The sequence below is a fragment of the Parambassis ranga genome, chromosome 17 (assembly GCF_900634625.1).
Source record: "Parambassis ranga chromosome 17, fParRan2.1, whole genome shotgun sequence".
NCBI lineage: Eukaryota > Metazoa > Chordata > Actinopteri > Ambassidae > Parambassis > Parambassis ranga.
The window spans coordinates 11,426,182-11,447,843 of record NC_041037.1 but is presented as its reverse complement, the minus strand read 5'-3'; the positions used below and the strand labels follow the sequence as shown (position 1 = coordinate 11,447,843).

At 42.7% G+C, this 21,662-nt stretch overlaps 1 protein-coding gene across 1 annotated transcript; it reads left to right on the top strand.

Moving 5' to 3' along the window:
• The first annotated feature begins 398 nt into the window (after positions 1–398).
• Positions 399–21,395, top strand: dab1b (DAB adaptor protein 1b). Its single transcript, XM_028427631.1, has 14 exons — positions 399–698; positions 6,434–6,573; positions 9,469–9,567; positions 11,366–11,497; positions 12,320–12,439; positions 12,821–12,859; positions 14,517–14,582; positions 16,165–16,224; positions 18,147–18,194; positions 18,404–18,512; positions 19,311–19,952; positions 20,403–20,530; positions 20,840–20,946; positions 21,216–21,395. The coding sequence occupies exons 1-13, from the start codon at positions 629–631 to the stop codon at positions 20,927–20,929; spliced, it is 1,743 nt and encodes a 580-aa protein (XP_028283432.1). The 5' UTR covers positions 399–628; the 3' UTR covers positions 20,930–20,946; positions 21,216–21,395.
• The last annotated feature ends 267 nt before the right edge of the window (positions 21,396–21,662 follow it).

Here is a 21,662-nt window from a genome sequence, read left to right as displayed (position 1 = left end):
AAGGGGCCTGTGTCATTTTAATGTTTAATCAAATCCAGTTTAACATTAACCGAAATCCCTCCTTCTTTTTTTCTTGCAGTGCTGAGAGCAAGTGACTGTGATGGGCTGTCGAACTGCATCTGAAGTACTCTACCAAAGAATAATATCCACTCCTGACCTATGCTGAAGAACAATATTTGATTCAATCAATGTTGCAGACTCCCCTGGGGGGAATTACTCCTGAGCAATAGGTGAACCTAGAGAAAAGAGCAACGGTGGACCATGTGATACTTGACCTTCACAGAGAGAACTCAGGTACACTCTAGAAGATGTCAAATCTGATCTGAAGCTGCTCGCAAGAGGATCACCCAGCTCATAATTCAATCATCTTTTCATGTTTTGTTTAGTGTTATGCAAACACCATGGGTCAGCAGTGACAGAACATAGCTGTCAATGCTGGATCTTCATTTATTGTGGAGTACCAGACATCTCGCCATGGATTTGAAGGAGATTTTCTTCGCCAAAGAGCAACTGTGAGAAACACCAGCGTGGGTGGAATTGGGACACTGGGAGTTGGGAGGATCAGCTTGTGAGCTGCAAACCCATGGTGGATCTGCTGTGAGCAGGACAAGGGACTCAGCAGTGGAGGATGTCAGCAGAGGCCGAGCTCCAGCCGGGTGTCAAAACCAGCCAGCGAAAGGAGTCCAGGAGGATCAAAGGTACATGTAACTCTTTGTAACAGCGATGCATCAGTTGTAAATATGTGTAATAGTGTAGCATAGGTGCGCGTGACACATTAAGCTCATATTGTGTTTAATATGGTATGAGAAAGCCTCAAAAGACAAACAGAAACACAAACAGAAGTACAAAGTGAGAAACTGGCAGCTTTCTGATGTTTGGCAGGCAGTGAACATAACTTTACGCCTTGTTTGGTGGCGTTAAATAACGCTAGACTACATGGAGAGAAGCTCCATTCTGTCAGGCTTGCCGAGAGGCTCCCTGTCCCATCCCAGGGATCCAGATGTAGTAACAGCTATTCCATGTAGCCCCAGGGTTTGGTTGCACCATGATTTAGGTGTCATGGACAGGGTAATTCACACCCTGTCGCTTTGATGAACAGCATAAGTGATGTAATAGGACAAGGCATTCTGAGAATGTTCACAGGGAGATTGAAATGGGATTGAATTGGCTGAGAGGAGGAAAGAAGAGGAGATAGAGAGGTGGTGAAAGTGAAATTCACAGGGAGAGGGAAGAAAGTGAGGAAGATGAGGATGATTTCTTGTTTGCCCACCCTCTCTTCATACCGTCTTTTTCCCCTGATTACTCCTTCCATGAATAAAGCCACTCTAGCTACTCCAGTAAATCTGGCTTCTGCAGGCTTGCTGTAACGAGGCCGTGAGGCCACGTCCTCTGTGGCTGTTTCGCTGGCTCTGTCGGCTTGCTCAGATAAATGGCCCGGCTGGAGGAGGGCCCATCGATTTGAGTTAAGTGGAAGGGGGGAGAGCAGCATGAGGGGCAGTTACACATGTGGCCATGCGGCTCATCAGAGGGGCTATCAGCACAGGCTATCAGCCCCTGACTTTACCATGTTAATCACGTGTGCTGCAGGGACCATTGTGACAATCAGCAAAGATGCTATTTAGATCCATATAAATGGAAATTAGGTAACATAAATGTATGCAGGCTCTCCTGTTGGTGTAGCCAATGGTGGTTTTCAGCTCTCTGTGACCAGGTGAAGGACACTATCACAGATCAGGATGATGACATATATTTAGATAAAGCACTGTTTCTATTCATATGAATGGGTAGCAGCAGAATAAAATGAAAGCATAAGGCTGCAGTTATATATTTCTTTCTTCTTGTTAACACAATGCAGAAAAGACCAATTCAAACCATCTGCTCCTACTGAAAACATAAATTGTCAGAACAGTTGTTTTATATTTTTTAAACACACTTAACTGTTTTTTGCTGTGGGTGGCATGGTGCTGTAGTATTCAGCACAGCAATAGGTTCCTGGTTCAAATCTGGCTGGGGCCTTTCTATGTGGAGTTCTCTGTGTGCCTGCATGGATTTTCTCCAGGTACTCCTGGATTTCTCCCACATAATAAAGATGTGCATGTTAATTGAGGGCTCTTAATTTGGCCGTGGGTATGAGTGTGAGTAGTTGTTCGTCTCTCTTTGTTAGCCCTGCAATAGACTTGCGACCTGTCAAGGGTGTACCCCACTTCTAACCCATTGACAGCTGGGATAGGCACCAGTCCCTCATGACCCTGTAGTACCTGATAAAGTGGGTTCAGAAAATGGATGGATAAATGATTCTGTATCTAATGTTAGCTGTAACACTTAGCTGTAGCAACTAGCAACAGCTTAGTCAAATGTTGCTGTCGTCATCAGTGAGCGTACAACTTGCAGTGTGCTAAATGGTGCATGTGTAAGTGTGCTGACAGAGGTATCCAGACTAAGACAGCGGTATTTTGCTTTATAATGCTTGTTACGTTCCCCAGTTAGTCCAGGGGATGAGGGGAACAATAATGTTACCCAGGCCTGAGGAAGAGACAGCAGTCAGAAACAGTGACTATGATTTAAATTTATTTACTTAAATGAACAAAATGGTAGCTCAAACACAAAAGCAAAACTAAAAAGATCAGCGTTGATTATCATGCTCTCGTCCCTCTGGACGGAGCAAAGACGCATGGTGTGAGCATCCACAAGTTGGCCCACTGGCCCCAGCCATGTGCACACCTCCAGCTGATATACTTCTGCTGATGAGGACCAAGTGGACTCGGGTGTGGATGATCCACTTGGTTCACTGGAAGCATTGGGAACCTGCACAGAAAGCAGAGACACAGACATACACACAACAAACGAGTACCGGCACGTAACAATGCTCATGCAGTTCTAATACATACACAGTGTCTTGTGTGTGTTTTAGTGTTGTTGCAGCAATCTTCAGCCCTCTCAAAACATTTTAGAAAAATCAAACCTCACTGCAGCACAGTCTGCCACGGTAAAGCAAAGCTCCCCTCTACCCATCGACAGAATGGCTTTACATGCGTGACTTTACTCTATCTCCATAGCAACTGTTGCTCTCCCACTGTAATCTGAACACAAAATGATTCATTTCTAAAAGACAGACAAGGAATGGAGGACAGAGACATTGAAAGAGGGAGTGGGCAGAGAGACATCAAATACACTCAGAGGAGACAAACATTCACCAGTCACCTCTGAAGAGGACGTACAAATAGCAACCTCTTTTCTCTATTCATGCACTGTTTACCCTATTTGAGCTAATTACTTGCTGTGTCCAACAGTTTCATCATGCTGCTTTACCACCTTATACTGTCAGTGTTTACCACCACTGAGATAATAGCATCTGTGGACCCCTACCTACAGGATGATGTAACCTAACTGCACATAGTACCTGCATGTGACACTGCAGATCCATCCACTGCAGTGAGAACATGTAAAATAGCCCTCATTACCTCAATAACAAGTGAATTTATCCAGAATCTTGTTGCTGTTTAAGACAAGTATTGAGGAATTTAGACATCAGTGTGGGTTGGATGAGGGAACAGGGGCTGCTGTTAATGTTTGTAAATGTGTAATGTGTGTTTGCTGAGGCTTATGAAAGTTATTTTGTGCACATGGGAGAGGCAGATGGCAGGGACAGATTTGCCTTCCTCAGACATCCATTCTTTTTACTACTGCGTAAAAGTCATCAGCCCCCTCCGCTGATAGGACATACCGTTTTATGAATGTCAAATTTCCTGTGCGGAGATACAAAAAAATAATAATTACTGCATATTTCATGTAGGAGAAAAAAACAGCTCATTATAGCGCAGAGAATAGCTCAGTGTGTATGCCTATGTGTGGGGCCTATTAGGAGATGGGGACTCTGATGGAAAGAGATGTGGAGGCACAGATACACACTCAGAATGGGTCAAAGGTTAAGCTGCCTCGATGCCCGGATCCCCAACAAAAAGTTCCTCATTGCCAAGTCCTTATATCTGGAGGGCCACTTCTGACTCTCCATCTGTTGCCATCTGTCCCTTCACTGTCCCCATTCTACTGTGGCAAGGAGATGGATGCAACACTGTGATCAGAGATGAGCCCTAAAACAGTATGGAGCTGGGAAATTACTAATTGTTCTCTCTATGGTCCTGGTGCAGAGCCTATGTGTCAGGTGGGCGATCATAGTGTTTCACTGGAAGCTCTCTGACCTTCATGTTGTTAAACGTCAACTCCATTTTGAAGAATTTTCTCTCTAATGCCATCTAGGTCTGGTTAGAAATGAGGGCAGCAGGAAGCACTGGGGAAAATGATATGTGAAACATTCAACCTTAGGTAACTGTTAGAAACTGTAGGAAATTGTGTCACCTACCTTCACAAACACACAACTTCTTCTCCTCTTTGTACAGTGCGTAGCAACATGAAACAGCGCGCTGCACAGTTATTTTACTTTTCAAATAGCACACTTGATCTGAACCCAGAGCACGTAGTGTACGAGTTATGCCACCGAGTCAAGATTCTCATTCTGTATGCAAGGCCTAGTTTTTTTAAAGATCTGTGCATAAACCTCTAAATCTCTCCTGAAGTGTTATTACAGGGTGGAAATGGCATGCTGTACGTAAAGAAACAAATGGCACAGAACATCTGGTTAGAGCTCATCTGTGAGACTTGAACTGAATTGGGCCGATTGTGTTTGAAATGCAAGTGGAGCAGCATGCATTTTACATTACATTACAGAGTGTATGAGTCAGTAAAACCAGGGTGGAATACATAATACTGTATGAACAGGCTGCAGTCGCTGTGTGAGGGATGGTTTGGAACAAAAATAATTCTCATAGAAGTGCACTGTCTCTTCCCTGCTAGGTTTAAGAAACAGCACGTTTGTGGTTTGTCATCTGTGTCTGAATGATCATGCCTCCGCTGTGTGCGTGCCAGCCTGGTGAATGTTCAGAGGTGCATGGTGGCTGTATATAAAACTCATTATCCACTGGCAGGGAAACAAGTCTGAATTAGACCCAGATTTGACATTCACTTGCTTAGAGACTTTAATGACTTTAGCATCGTCAAACCCTCCCCCCCTTTGGAGAATTGTACCCTCATGAATTAGTGAGAGGGTGTGTGTAGCCAAGACAAGCACTTGCGTTTGAACTAAGATACTTCTTTCCTTCATTTGCACAAAGCCCTTAATTTGCTCTTTTTCTAATTTTGCAATTTTTCTTTTTGATTTTTCCCTGGAAATTGCAGGAATAGCAGACCAAAATCTCTTTTATTAGAGGTAGTAGAGATGAAGAAACCATGTGTTTCTGAGTGGAATAGGTTAGTTTTCGGGTAATATGCTCTTGGTGTACAGCCTGACAGTGGCTGTTAGGGATGTTACATCTTGTCTTCTTCTCAAGCACAGCTTAGCCAGCTGCTTAAATGTGCTGCTAACTGATGTACTGTATGGTCTCGTGACCTAGTTTTGAGTGAGGCTGGGTCCTGAAAAATGTTAAATTCTCCAAGGTGCTGGTGACCTTGATTTGAAACGCTGCTATCTCTTTGTGTAAATGTAGCGTGAACTGGTGTTCTGCGAGTGACAAGACCCTTGCAGGTTATGAGGGGATGGTTTTATATGTTGTTGAGGCACAAGACAGTGCTTGAGGCTTGCGCCTACATAATCAAAACAGTACACTGGCAGACAGCGTTGAGACGATATGAGAAAGGTGTCAGTGTCAAGGAGATGTCAGGGCAGCTGCAGAGACAGAATAATCAGCAAGAGGGAGGGGAGGGAGAAGGGACGGGATGACAGTATAAAGCCTGAGGCCATCCAGACACACACTTGTGAAACCCCACCCTCACCACCCCGACATCCCACCAACTATCTGCCACCATTCTACATCCATCACACAGGGAGTTCCAGTGAGGATTGTGGGTGAGCGCTGGACCGAGATGATTCCTCTCAATAGCGGCCATTCAAGCTGGTTTGTCACCCAAGCTTGAATATCACCCATGGGAACTGTGTGACATGGGTGAGACACAAGAGTGAGCACCCCCATTCAGGCACCCTGAAACCTTCCACCTTAGCCTTATGTGTGTGAATACACCACTCCATATAGATGACAGTCGTGTGGAGTGTTTTTAATGTTCCCGTTGTTTTCTAATTTAGTCTAGAGGCTTTATGCAGCTTCATTTTCCAATTTTCTTCTTCAATTTTCTTTCAATCTTTGCCTGCTCCTGCTAATTTGCTATTCATTCTGCATTTTCTATTCTATAAATATTTATACTGAAGCACACACACACACACACACACCCACGAACACACACTTACACACACACCTCTGTACTTCAAGCAGGGCTTGATACATAAGTTGGACGATTCAGTTGAGCTCACACATCCCTCATTTCCTGTAATTACTCTGTCTTCCTTATTTCTTATCCTTTCTCTTCTTCTCTTTCTCTTGCACAGGTCAGGACCGCAGTGAGGCGGGGCTTATTAAGCGTTTCCGTGGAGATGGCGTGCGCTACAAGGCCAAGCTGATCGGGATTGATGAGGTGACAGCCGCACGCGGGGACAAGCTGTGCCAGGACTCCATGATGAAGCTAAAGGTGCAGACTTCTTTTGTGTGTTGTGTGTATCTGCAGGGACATCATTCAGCTTCTTCACTCATCTCAGTCCGATTTAGAAAAGGCATGCTGGGGCATGTCTGTATTGTCTGTTGAATGAGTCATGTGAGCTGTCCTCTCCTGTGTATGACTCACTGATGCTCTGTATGAACTGACCAGATGGAACAAATGAAAGTCCACCCATGTTCTGCAGCTCTTTGTCATGTGCAAAATTACAGTAAGGCTGTTTTTTCATCTGGTGCAAAATGGTAGCAGCCCACTTTATTTTTAGTGTTGCTCAAAGCTCTCTGCATTTGTTCATACAGCTTCTGTTTTTACCTCAGGGGGCTAACTAGCTTGGTATTCTAAGATGCTTAAAGCAGAATAACACTTAAGTAGAAAATGTTCACCCTTTAGAATCTGGCTATAAGCAGAGAAAACCTCCCCTCACCCTCAATTTATCTGTCTTCTGTATGATTTCTCATGTCACTCACAGCTTGCTATTTTTACAACAAAGTCCATGATGTTATACTTCTGGCACATATGCAAACTGCAATAACATGACCCAGATAATATTTTAGCCAGTGTTCTTTACAGAATTTGGGTCAAATTCAGCCCACAGTAAAGAGACAAACATACTTGTGATTGTGGATAAAAGGGTTCAGTATTCTTGAACTTACATAAGGTGTGAACCTATTGATTTATTTGCAGCAGGTAGACTCATGCATGATTTTTTATGTTTATAGCTCATTCTAGTAGCTACATGTCAGCTGACATCTTGAAACCCATCTTCTAAGTTTGGCATATCCAATTCATGTCAGAGAACAGAGCAAATAACAGGCACGTGTCCTGTTATGATGTCATAGGGGATGCACATGAACACTACAGACATTGAAACAGTTTGTTAACACAATCAAGGGACATGTATGTTATTTTTTATACAAGGTTTAGCAACCAATCAATAGAGTTGCAAATTAGGAATGTTATGATGATGATGATGCTAGAAATGAAGCTATTTCTAACATCCGGACATATGACGTGACTGTTAAAGCTTTTCTATTATGTTCTATGTTTTATTATGATACTCTCCCGACTCAGTCATCAGTGCATATTATAAACAGGTGCAAAAGAAAATATGCAGTTCTTCAACAAACAGTTAAAGGTTTAGGGTATTTAAAATACTGAGGGTAGGAGTTAATTACAACTAGTAAGCTGCACCATTTAAAATTCTGTCTGGTGCAGCACTTACTGCAGGTGGAAGTCAAAGACTACATTGTCGTAATTGGCTCTTTTTTTATTTTGGAGTCACCTTTGTTGCTGCTGTGTTTTGGTAACAACTGAAACAACTAAGCCTTTACATGATTCTGCTTTGTTCTTTTGACTGGATCCCTCCATGGTCATATGGTGAAAGTGACAGACAGTCCCTCCCCTTTCATCAGTCTATTATTAATGTAATTACATATAAATAACGTGATTACTCTTCTAAGGAGCCGCCTTCTCTGTTTCTGGGATCCAAAGTAAAGCCTGGAAATGATCCTTCTTTGTTGAGGAAAAAGGCAGCACATGAGAATCTTTGCAGTATGGCTATGAGATAAATCCTCCTACAAGAGAGGATGTATATAGATGGCTTTTTAAGTATGTCCTCGCAGACTTTCCTGGAGCTTAAATGTGTGGGAAGCCCCAGAGGAAAAGTGGTATAGCCAGAAGGCAAAACCTCTCATCGCCCATATCCATTCCAAGTGATACATCCAATAAAACAACTTTTTTGCTGCCTTGATCTGACATTTCAGCAATGCCCTCCATGTGACTCCAGTAGTCATCAGCTACTGGCCAGTTACAGTCAATGGAGCAGTCGATATAGACCTGCTATTATCTGGACAGGGCATAGAGGAGGGGACGGGTCTCTATCGAGCTGCAGCTTGCTGCCATGAGGACTAATCCACCAAATGGAGAAGCCGATGGCTGATTGACAACATCCATTGACTCTCCTGCCTGCCCGCCTCTTTCTCACTAACTTCACCTTTCTTATCCCTGTTGCTTCTGTCCTGCTCTTTATTCTCTCATTTATGCTTTGTTTTTTTTAATGTACAGCTCTCCATTAGCCAAAACGAACACATATATATATAGCCATAGTTTTATATATTAAGTAGACTTTAAAAAGAAAATAGTAGTTTGATTTATGGAGGAGGTCGTCCACTTCCTGTCCTGCAGTTTTTTCAGATGTATTTAGCACAGAAGGCAAGTCTTTCTTCTCTTATCTTCTACTTTTCTCTCAGGCGTTGTTATATGAAAGACATGTCAAGCACACAGGTCGCATCAAATGGAACACTGTGGAAATTTTAATTGTTTTTTTTTTTTTTTTATCAGCGTTGAGAATAGAAGAGAAAGGAGCTGCTGAGATCCATAGGAAAAATCTCACTTCAAAGGCTGGATTGGTTGTTCAGTCAGCACAATGTGAAGTTGCCAGAGCAAGCTGGTCGGTCAGCAACGCAATCCATTCTGTCAGCAAATCTCACCTTATTGTTGTTAGCTTGCACTTGTGTATTGTCACATTGAAGTGCAGTAGACCTACTTCAAGAAAAGGGAGAGAGAGAGAGAGAGAGAGAAAAAAGTGGCTGGGGAAAAAAAAGCCGACAATAATAAGACTCGCTGCACATTGCAATGTGTGAATTCCTCTGAGAGTGAAGCTTCAAGAAAAGGCACATGAAAGAACACTCTGTCCTATCACACCTTATGTAACTCCTGTCACCCTACTCCCAATCTTTCCCCCCTTTAAACCTGTCCCCAAATATCCCACTGTCACACTCACCTGCGTCGGAAAAGAAGAGGGCTCACTGTCTTTCATGCTGAGCTCATATCCTTTCATCTCCTCATGTCATTTCCTTTAATCTCTTGCAGGGAATGGCTTCCTCGGCACGTTCCAAAGGGGAGCACAAGCAGAGAGTCTTCTTGACGGTCTCTTTTGGCGGGATCAAGATTTACTGTGAAAGATCAGGGGTGAGTAGCATGTCAGCGAGCGGGCCCCGCAGTGGCGGTGCTTCACCGTGAAGCCTCTGCCAGCTGCTCTACCGTGAACCTACAGTATAGGACATCCAGAGGGCAGGCGCTCATACGGTTCAGTTCACAGCGGCTGCTTGGCCGCCATCTTATAAGCCTGACTTGCACAGTTGACATATTAGCATGACTGAAAAAATACCTGCACATTCCTATCACTACATTCACCAAAATTTTAAATATTCCTCCAAATATTAATGCAAATTGACCAATAACATGCTTTCCACAGCACAGTTTGCCCTTTAGCTAATAAAAATTAAACTTGACAGCATTAAATTACAAGTCTTCCATTTCATATTTGACCCTGAGTCAAGTGGTTTAACATACACCCCAGTATGATTAAGGGTATGCTGCAGGACCTACTTATGATCACTCAGGCCCTGTCTGTCTGCTAATGATAGTGCACTGAGCAATGTTATGGTGATGTTATGAGACGGGCTGCTTCCGCCTGATCCTGGCTTCCATCCCCCTGGCGGACTCGGAGGCCTGCTGTTCCATTACAGGATGATCGAGGGGCTCGGCTCTACCCCCTTCCTGCGGCGTAGTGTTGGCTAGATAGGCCCACTCCGCTCATCAGCGCTAACCGATAATTAGCACTCAGTTCCACCCCTTAATGATCATTGCCGCTAATGCTAATTACACCACAGCTCCACCTCAGCTGTCGTTAGTGCTAAACTGATAATTATGCAACAACGTTTGTCCCATGACTGCTGACCCCCACCCGACCACCAACAGTCTATTCAGCACCACCTCCCCCCCAAAAAAGTCCCATCTTTGATAATATCTCTTTTCAATATGACTGGTGGTGATAGTGGCGTGTCAGTAATGAAAAAGAACATTAAGCCTCCCACCACAGACCTAACAGCTCACCAGCTTTTGACAAGCTCATTTGTTGTTTTGGAAATCATGCCCCCTAATGCTCCTCATTTTATTTACTGATTACTGGCAGTAAATAACACTCCACTCTAAATATCCCTCTTGAGTTATTTAGGTGGAAATGGGGATCACTCGAACACAGTCTGCGTCAGTGAGCATTTAGATGGAAATACTTTATGTAAAGCTGACGTGATTCACCGCTGAATTGAGTACACTAGTCATATTAGTTTTGTATTTTACATTAATCTGAGGCGTTGCTAGCGACACTCCCCGCCGAACATCCGCTAATATTCAAATGAAAGCTCCTCCCTGGTGCATAAGCTTATCTGTTAAAAGAAGAGCAGCAGGTGGGTGTGTAAATGACAGCTGAATTACTGTGTGTGTGTGTGTGTGTGTATTGCCCAACATAATGCTTTGAGCACAATACAAAATATATTCTGAAAATGGGATTATCTCTTGCTTATTAGTTGGGTCTCTTTTCTCAATAAACAGTCACTGCATCTGGAATCCAGTACAAGACAAACCAGTCATATTGCAGCTATAGTATCCATAAATCAATGTTTAATACACGTTTGAACATGCCTGAGCCTTCCCTCCCCCTGTCAGAGACTTTCAGGCTCGCTCTGTGTTGGTTGGCTGCATGCAGCTCAACAATATGCAAAGATGTTTAAAGTAGGTTTGACCTACTTTGTCTGCCAACACAGTGTACAGTACTGTGCCTCATTTGAAAACTGCAGAATTTCAAACATGTGTTTTGCACATTGCCTTTTAAAGGAGAAAAAATTTATATCTGGGCTTTTTTAACATCTGTCCCCTTTCACCTGGCCTTTTGTTAAGTCAATGCCTCCACCTTTCTGTCATCTAGGTGCTCCTCCATCACCACTCAGTCCATGAGATCAGCTATATCGCAAAGGACACCAGGGACCACCGCGCCTTTGGCTATGTCTGTGGGAAGGAGGGCCACCATAGATTTGTGGCCATCAAGACTGCACAGTCTGTAAGTACTTTTCCACCTTGCTGGAATTGGTCACGCAAAGTCTCAAATCCTTAGGTGTACTACCAAAAGAACAATTTACAAATTCATTGTAGAATATAATTATCTCTGTGTTTAAGATGAGCTGGGCATAAACAACAATTTGAGCATTAACAAAAACTGTAATAAAATGTGGAGGCCTCTTTCAGACATGTGCTCCTCTTAGTCTGACAGTATCTGAGGGTGTCAGAGTCTGAATGAGCACTCTTGCGCCTGTGAAAATCAAAAAGACATGGACAGAGACTTTAATGAAACAGAGGTTGTCTGTATCAAAAGCAGAGGGAATAGAAGGCTAACAGAGAGGCAGGGAAACTCAGAAAAACTAGCACTCATTGCGTATGATTCATTATTACCATCACTATCAGGGAGACGTGAGGAACATTAATGCAAGAGTGACCTATGTCTGAAAGACAAAATGCCATCACTTTAGCTGATTGATGAAGCTTGCACTGTTACATATCCCATGTCTAAGTGACCTGTTTGTTAAGAGATCTTCAGAGATCAGCAGTGGGGGGAATGTGCAGAAAGTAATAATGTTTTTTTAAGCTATGCTATCATCAGCCTTCACTTCAATGCTACATGATGACGCACTGAGCAAACAAGAACAGATGATCTTCAGTTTTGTTTTAACAGTCAGTATGATTTTACATTTTAAAAAATGAGGATGAATAAACTACAGAAGAATCAAAAGTTAAGTGCTGATGCTTTGATCACTTATCCACTGCTGCTAACCTCTTCTTAATTCCATTCTTTAATGCTTTACATCCTCTTCTCTCTCTCATTCAGGCGGAGCCTCTCATCATTGACCTGCGTGACCTTTTCACGCTCATCTATGACATTAAGCAGCGGGAGGAGATGGAGAAGAAGGCACAGAAGGACAAACAGTGTGAGCAGGCAGTCTACCAGGTAGGAATGTCTGAGCCAAGCAGTTCTAAGATTTTTTTCTCAGTTTCATTTTCCATTCAGAGGCGAGATCACACATTATAACTCAGCCAGCAATTCATTCACACGACAGATTTCTTAACGCTTTCAACTTTCCTATGAAGTGCATCACCGTCTGTGTTTGTCTGAACCATTGATCCTTGTGCCGAATATCTAAAAATAATGGAACTGCAACAGGTTTAGATGCTTTTCTCACTGCAGTCAGATACACGTGCCAGGAAAGATGTGTTGGTCCATCTGTGATATATCAAATTGTCAGTATTTGTACTTGCGTGCAGTAAATGACAGACTGAGATGTGTTTTTTTTGTATTTCAAAATGTGTTATCTGCCTTCTACAAACGCAGACCATCCTTGAAGATGAAGTGGACGATCCAGTTTACCAGGTAGGTCCGCAGGCACACAGAGCAGAAAGGACACTGCTGACTTTGATGCTTCTCTAGCTTCACTGGTGCTGTTTTCACCCTTAAAGCTTAGAATCAAAAGAACAATCTAATTCTTAATTTATCTTCTCCAGCCACTGATCTGCTTGAATTAATGATTCATAATATTGCACCATTCCAGTAATACACAGTAGACCATCCTAGTGGACAGTTTTGTTCAACCATTCAACTCCCATTTGCCAGTGCAGTGTTGTAAAACCATATTTTTTAAGTTGATCTGTGTCAATGTTCCGATTTCTTCCAAAGACATGCACCCTTCCCCCTTTGACTGGTTGTTATCTCCCCCCCTCTTATTTGCCCTGTGCATTTATTTGGCTGAACATATTTTTTTTTCTCTGTGTTTGCTCACACTGAATACAGACAACACTAACTCTTACTCTGAATGCTATGTTCAGTGGTACGTCCAACCACCTCCCAGATCACCTCTGTTCTTTGCTCTTGAAGTGTATTTTACATGAACTCATTCCATTTACAGCTTTCGATTTTTTGTTGATGTTGGTTGACAAAACTTCAGACTGTGGCCCGAACTTTAAATGAGTAGTTTGACATTTTGAGCTTATTTACTGTATTGTTGAGGAGATGAGGAGAATATTACCACCACTCACAGATCTGTGGGTTAAATCTGTAGCAGGAATTACAAACAGCACAGTTTGGCTGTGTTCACAGAAATCAGCCTCTAAATACCTCTAGAGCTTCTCCTTTATGTGTTAAATCTATTCCCAGCCAACAAATATTGACCAGCATTTGTTAGCAATAATAGCTGAACAATGGATTAGTTGGTATTTTGAGCAAAGCAGCCATTTCGGATGTTGAGGTTTGGTGAGATTCTTTTGACTTTCTGAGCTGGAAATCTAAAATTTCTGATAAATGGAACACACCAGCAATAGTCAAGCATTCTACCTTTAGTGAGAAGGCACATTTATATTTTTCCTGTAGAGTTTTTACTTAGCTGGTATTTAATGAACTGCTTTGAAATCCAGCTTTTCTCTGGTCATTTTATGGCTTTTATGCTAAGCTGACTAGGTGCTGGATCCACATTAATATTTACCCATGCTGACATGAGAGAGGTAGCAATCATCTCCGAGACCCACTTCATCTGCCAAATGTCAAACTATTCTTTAGTCTGGGATCCATACACAGTACAGGCATCTGTTTCTGTGTCAGCATCAAAGGGATATAATGACAGATTTGAAGACTCAAGGTTCTCAAGACAGTACTCTGACCTGTGGGTCTGTTTTCTCTCTAAGAGGTGGAGCATCACATTGCTGAGGTTGAAACCTCTAGCTAAGACCTCCACACTGCCTTGAACTATTTGCCTGACCTGTTATACTTGTGCTCTTTCCTCTTCCCACCTCACTCTTTTTTTCTTTTCTCTTTCATCCTCCCCATTCCTGTTTCCCATGCCCTGTTTTTTTGCACCCTTCATATTCCTGATCTCATTCCACTTCCCACTTGACGCCATCATCATTCCCTTGTGCTTTCATTTATTCTCATCATGTTTCACTACCTCTATCTCTCTGTTTTATATGCCAACCCCCCCCTTTGTGTTCTTCATTATTCTCTGCACCTCCATGCCTTGCCGACTACTTCTATTCTGTAGTACATAGTGTTTGAGGCTGGACACGAACCCCTCCGTGGCCCCCAGTCAGAGGAGAGCGTTTATCAGGTACAAAGACAAGCATTGCCCCTTTTTTATTCTTCCCTCTTCATACCCTGTGATAGATGATAATAGCAACAGTACTAACAGTATGACTTTATAGTTCTTTTTAAAGGTACAAGGAGCAGATTGTATAATGGAAAAGGACTGAACAGGGTTTCAGGATAAGTAGACTAATGAAACTAAAGATGAAAAACAGAGATTTGTAAAACCTTAGTGGTAAAGTTGTACCCCTTTCAGTTTTCATTTCAGTTGCTTGATTTAGCCGATGCTTATCATAGTAGGAGTAAATAAAGTTTAACATGACAGAAAAAAGGAAATCTGCAGTACCAGACTCAAGAACGACTACAGTGCTCTAAAGAATCTTATCAAAATGAAGTTGAGGCGTTTTCTTTTTAATGAACATGGTTAACGTTGATTCACAGTCTTCACAATAAAAGCCATCCTGTGTTTTTAAATGCCTGTAGTGCAGCAGCAGTTCCTTTTAACATTTGCATTAAGTGAATGCATTGTAAGAGTGAACAGTAAACAATGGGCACAATATCAATGAGGGAAAAAAATGCACATGCGTGCACCATTTCGTGCGCGTTTTGATGATGAATTAATCCAACACGGTAATGGCAGAACCTTGCTAACAATGAAATGTATTAAATGGTAATTACAGAATGAAAATGACTAATGCTGATCATAAATAGAAAAACAATTGGTATTTATAAAATGTTATAGGCTACAACTTTTAAGATAACAGCAGCTTAATATGGAAATTATGTCATATATTATATTATATCAGTATATATATATTATGTCAGTTTTATAAAGCATCCCCAGCAGAGTCAAGGTCAATTGTTTAGCCTGGAGTCTGACTACCATTCTCCTTTTATATCCAACACCATGACCTTTTGGTTTTAGACCATTTGAAGGACCAGCTAGGACTCCAGAGACCTATCGTATGGTTTAATCCTTCCCCCCTTCTCTCTCTCTCTCTCTCTCTCTCCTCCTCCTCCTCCTCCTCCTCTTTTTGCCTCTCAGTATCTTGCCTTTCTCTGAAGATGAAAGATGCAGAGAGAGAGAGATTAATCACTTGGCATGCCATTTGATCTCAGAGTGAAACAAGATCAATAGACTTGGGGAAAACGTAACCGAAAGTTAACCAGTCAAGGGAGCAATAGGCAGCAAGGTTAAGAGCAACAGATAGTTTGGATAAGCGTGAGAGAGCTGTGAGGCGGAGGCATTTTCATATCGTCAGATGAACCAGTTGAGACATACTGTTGCAGAATAACAATAGGCTCTTAATACTCACAGAAAGAGCATGCACCTTCTTCAAGCTTTGTTTTGAATCAATATTGATTTAAATAGGATTGATTCAGCAGCACAACTGTAGAATTTACATAATCCCATTGCGCTAAAAGATAAAATTACATCTAAAAAAAGTGCCAGAGATAGAAATTGATTTAGTGCACTTATTCTATTTAAATAGACATGTTTCACTTCTTGTAAATTCCTGCTTTTAAGTGCTCAGCCAGTAAAAAAAAGAATAAAAAAGGGTGTTTTTCTGTTACTTACATCTGAATCGACCTCCGATCCAATGCAGGTCCCTACCAGTCAGCAGAAGGAAGGGATCTATGATGTCCCAAAACGCCATTTCATGACTGTAGGTGTTTTTATTTTTATTATTTGTTTCTTTACTTGCAAACCTCTCCTTGTGATCCTCTTGAAGGAAGTGCCTTAAGCCACCTGTGACAGCACCCATTTACAGCTTTTTCCTCAAATGTGTTTAATGGTTTTAGTCACCTATTACAGCCGAAAGGTTCCAAAACACATTTTTCCAAGCCAAGGACGAGTCACACAGGGGCCTATGTCTGCATCCGCTTTCTGTGATGATGATGAAACACAGCTACATTGGTCATGCCGAGCCTGCTCGAAGAGTTAAGACTAATTGATTGGTCGACCAAAGTCAGACATGTCAGCAATTTCACAGAACATTAGAGAGGCAGGCTTTGCATCCAAAATCCAATCCTGCGCAGAATCTGATGCATGTCACAACCAGATGGTCGACACAAAAATCTGTTTGCTGGTCCCATCAGACTGGTGTGGTGGGCCGACTAGATAAATAAAGGGGTGGCTGTTCTGTCTTCCTCGGAGGATGAGGAGGAGAGGTTTGTAGGCGGGGCGGGTGTTGAGCTGCATGCACAGCTGTAGTCACAGTTACATACAGTTAAGGCTACCAAACACTGTTTATTAATGAAAAAGCTATTTAATTTGTCTACAGTGAATTAATTTGACCAGAATAAAAAAATTTTGATCCCCCCTCCTTTACATCAAACTGAAAATATATTTTACGTCATCCTAGTAGGTTTTATGAGTTTTTCACCACCATGCAGTGACCACGCTGTTACATCTCTCAAAAAAAAAAAAAAAAAATTTATTCAAGCCTATTCTGCCAAACATTTCCCTGGAGAGAATCCACACACAACTTTTGAAAACAGCCACAGCAAAGTGCTTCTCTACTCTTGGTCTGTTTGTGTGCTTGTTGCTCAGCATATTATCAGCAGATAAACTGTCCCGAGCCCGTTGCTATCTCACCTAAACAGCCCATGCCAGTATAAGTAGCAGTGCTTCCATATCTCTAAGTGTTACTGCTTGTCTGTTCATTCAGTTGGAGCTTTTTGAGAGCCTCGAGCTCCCCTGATGTGTGTCAGTGCCTGCAGGGAGAGACCTCTGTGTACAATGTTTATCCTTTTTTTCCAAATTCTGACTCATTCTGTGCCCCTTTAATGGTTTCAAAGTGCCATGCAAACTGTACGATCTGTTATGTCCCAGCTTACTTGAGGACATAAACACTCTGTTAACAGCAACACAGATTGCTGTGATTCCTCCCTTTTACTTTCTTCAGTTGTGTTTGTGTGTGTATTTATGTATAGCATGCAAATCCTGTGTGTCCTGTGTGTTTCTGTGCTTTTTATGGTGAATTCATTGTCTGCTTGTGCATGGCCCCAGAGACATTTCATGCAACTTAGTTATTCCATAGTGTGCACCCCCCTCCTTTAAGTAGTGTTAGCGGAGGACAGGGGAAACCAAGGCAGGGGTCAATTCTGCCTATAGGGTGAGGTGGTCTCATTGTCTCAGTTGGATGGTTCCAGAAGCTTCTTCCCACATTCATTTAGTGAAATAAACACACTCCTCTGTGTTTATATATGTGCTCACAGAGTGAAATCAGCATGATAAAGCAGCCCAGCCTCTCTCACGGGGGCCCCTCCTGATTGGCAGATATACGAATATCTAATCAGAGTCTGTTTTATAGGACTGAATAGCCTTTTACCCACTCAATTATAGCGAGCAATAAAAGATTCATTTTAGATCCATTTTCTGATAATGAAACGAGGGGATAGTTGTTTCTTGCCATCCACAGCACAAACTGCCTTTGTGAATAGATTTCACTCCCCACACTATGCAACCACCATACTCTATTTGCAGAAGATTTCGAGGTTTCATGACTGTGCAAGTCTCATTGTCATGATGTATCACTGGACTTTGTCTTTGCCTCTCCCTCTTTCTCTACTGTTCCACTCGCAGAATATCAACCACTTTGATCTTTTTGGTGACATGTCCACTCCTCCCTCGGTGAGTACTGTCACACAAAAGCAAACTCTTTTTTTAAGCATGCAGAACAGTTATAATCTTTGTAATGTCAGGTCAGTCCATTAGTACATTCACAGAGATCTAAATTAGCCAAGTATCTGACAGATCAAAGATAATGTGCAGGATGACTTTTAGCTGACTTTGATAGAGGCAACATCTGTGCATCTGTGTGTGTGTGTGTTTCTTACCAGATGCCCCCATCACCTGCCAACACACTGGACCCTAGCAGGAGCAGCCGCCAGCAGCAGCACGCTCCTGCTGAGCTGTACGCCCCCTTCAGCCCCACCTCTGTGCCATCAGGTATAGTTTCTTTTCACTGAATCTCTTCCATAATGCATAACATAAAAGAGGGAAAAATACTGGTGGGCATGTTTTTCTTTGATTTAAAGTTTGTGGAAAAACTCACCAAGATTTAGAAGGTGTGTGGATTTATCAGAGTTTTTTTTTCACAAGGACCACAGACTGAGCGCCAATGTCATTCTGCTGTATGCCTGTGTAGAGCTGCTGTGAAGGGATGTTTCTTGAAGGACCTTTGCAGTAAAATGAATAAAATAAGTGTAGTTTTTTGAGAACATTCAAGAACATATTAACGTCATTTAGGAACAGCAGCCTTCTAAACAGTGACCTTTTAATACAGCCTTTATATTATTCTTGTCACAATGTGCCCTACCAAGATGACAGAGTTTATGTCAAAGAGTCTTAAGCAGTTTCTGAATTCTTTTACAGCACATGCTTTTCTATGATGTTGACTGGTACCAAGGTTTAAACTTATCATGGAAGGCTTGTTTTAGCCTGATGAATGCTATTTGCTGTTTTTGTGCACTTTTGAAGTCACACTTTGCTCCTACGAGGATAAACCTACAGAGTCTAAAGAGCATACAGATGAAAAATTCTATTCTACAGTCCGCAGCAAGCATCAGAAAACTGAACAAAAGTTTGTAATATAAAATTTCTAGTATGAGCAGCACCTCCAGAGTCCAACACATATGGACAAACCCTTGCTGTCATTTCAAAATCCATGTGTTGAACTAAGAAACAAAGTATGTTATATAATAATATATCCCCTTCTTTTTCCGCCTCATCGTGTTTTCCTTTCAGGTTATATGACCATGGGTCCGGTGCAGGCAGCTCAGTGGGCTCAGCAGCCTTTTCCTGCCCAGGCCCAGACTCTGGCCTTCCCTGTGCAGGGGCCCCTCCAGGTGGCTCAGGTCCTTCCTGGTGGTCAGCCGGTCATCTGGAGCCAGGCCAACATTTTCCCTGCCACTCAGCAGCAGTGGGCAGCCATGGCGGCCTACATGCCGACCCAGACGGTAGGCGTGGGGGGCCACGCCATCCCAGCTGCCATGCTTCAAGGCCTGGTACCTATAACCACCATGTGCCCCCAAGCCTGCGACCTATCAGCCCCCTCCTCAGCCATCACCAGCCCCCAGCACACGGCTGACCCCACCATGCTCCAGAGGCAGCTTAGCCTGGGAAAAGAAGGCCTCAGCATGGACTCGGATGCTGGTGAGGGCCCCTCTACATCAGGAGCAGTGGGGGTGGGACCTTGTTGTATGTCAGCAGCGGTGAGCAGGTGTGGGACCCCTGGCCTCATGACTGTACCAGACACACTGGCCTGTAGTCAGCTGCTGCCGCCTCCAGCTGCTGTGACACAGGAAGAAGAAGGCAGCTGTAGTGACCTTGATCTTTCTAGGATGACCCTGAGCCCAGGTACATCCACGTCCCCGTCTACTGAATCTCGTAAGTGTATTTAATTATTGTCCTCCTACATGACTGCAGCTTACTTGTCTGTACCAGTTTGAGCACCATAGCTAGCAGCATAATACTATTAGTCTGTTGGTTAGTCAGGGCCACACTGGGATATTTTAACACCTCTTTTAAACAGGCCTGACATTTTGTGGAAACATTCATGGTTCCCAGAGGATGGCTGACTTTGGTGATCAGCTGATTTTCTACTAGCGTCATAAGGAGCTGTAGATCTCAGTGGCAACGCACTACCTTTCTGTTTGTCAAACACAAACAAATGACATCCCATCAGCTAGCTAAGCGTTGTATCAAGTGCTCATTAGCCAAAGTTAGAACATTTGTGCTATAATTAAATCACAGTTCACATCGTTCAAGTCCTTCTGATTGTTCTTTTTACATATTCTAGTGCATTTCCTGAACATTTATTTCCCCCTCTTTTTCCAGCTTCCACCCCTGCCCCTCAGCAAAGCTCGTCCTCAGACTGCCCCCCCTCCCAGGCCAGTGACCCCCCCACAGACCACTCCCCTGTTGACCCAGAGGGCAACGCCAGCAGCACCAAGGAGGAGCAGTCGGTGAGTGTCGACCCCCCTGAGGTCACATATCAGTCAATAAGATTCATGGATTTGATTTAACAGCTGACTAGCATGGTGCTATCATCCATTATTGTCATATGGATGATCTGTTCTCAACTATGTTACATGTAATCACACCGAGTAGAAGGTCAACAGGCCTTTTTCAGAAAAATGTCAAGTCAATTAAACATGAAAGGTCAAAAATGATTATCTTGATGAGATCATCTATAATAAGGTAAAATTATATTTCAGGATCTTTTTTGCTCTAAAACTGAGAAGCTGATCTTTATAAACATGCCACTCTTTCAGGGCTCTGTTGTAGCACAGCCAGTCTCTCCAGAGCCCAGTGGAGCTCCTGATCCTCCACAGGATCAGACCTGTGTGCAAGATGACAGCTAGAGAATAACACACACTGAGTGGGTATTCCTTTTTTTGATTCTTTGTGAATTCATAACATTGTGGTAATTATGTCCTTTATTCAACCCCAACTTCAAGCTACTACTACATGTCTGTGTTCCTTTATTATGTCTTCTTGTGTTGTGCCATCAATTGGAAAGGGGACTTGGCTTAGTGTAGTGTTTCTGCAAGAGCTCAAGATAAGGAAGGCATTGTGTTGCCACCTGGTGGTGAGATTTATAACTGCATGGACACAGCTAAGTGAATTTCACTGCTACTTGTCTTTCAGACGATACAGACTCTCAAGGCCGAGACAGGAGCTCATGAGAAAAAAGAAGAAGAGAGAGAGATGAGCAGCAGCATCTCCTTTACGGCTGGATTACACAGACTTGTTCTGTTTTTGTTTTTGTTTTTTCAACCTTTAAAGGATATTTTGGCAATTCAGATCCTTGGATCTGCTTTCCTTCAGAGGACGCATACTGTACTGGACTGTACTTCTCAGCATGATGACCAGGCTTTGGCTTTATCATCCAATCAGTTAACCTTTGAACCAGGAAGTGACCTTTGATCTTTGACCAAAACTCACTCACTCAACAGGAGGCAGAGGTGTCCTCCTGTGATGGATCAATGATATGTTACATTCAAAACATCCATGGTTACACTGATGATGCAAAGTATTTTTTGGAGACTTTGACAAGGAGCAGCATTCTACTGTATGTGGTTAACCTTCAGTTGG

Coding starts and splice junctions, on each gene's coding strand:
- dab1b (XM_028427631.1), top strand. CDS start 629: ATGTCAGCAGAGGCCGAGCTCCAGCCGGGTGTCAAAACCAGCCAGCGA. Junction 12,440..12,820: donor GTGAGCAGGCAGTCTACCAG/GTAGGAATGTCT, acceptor CTACAAACGCAG/ACCATCCTTGAAGATGAAGT. Junction 12,860..14,516: donor TGGACGATCCAGTTTACCAG/GTAGGTCCGCAG, acceptor TCTATTCTGTAG/TACATAGTGTTTGAGGCTGG.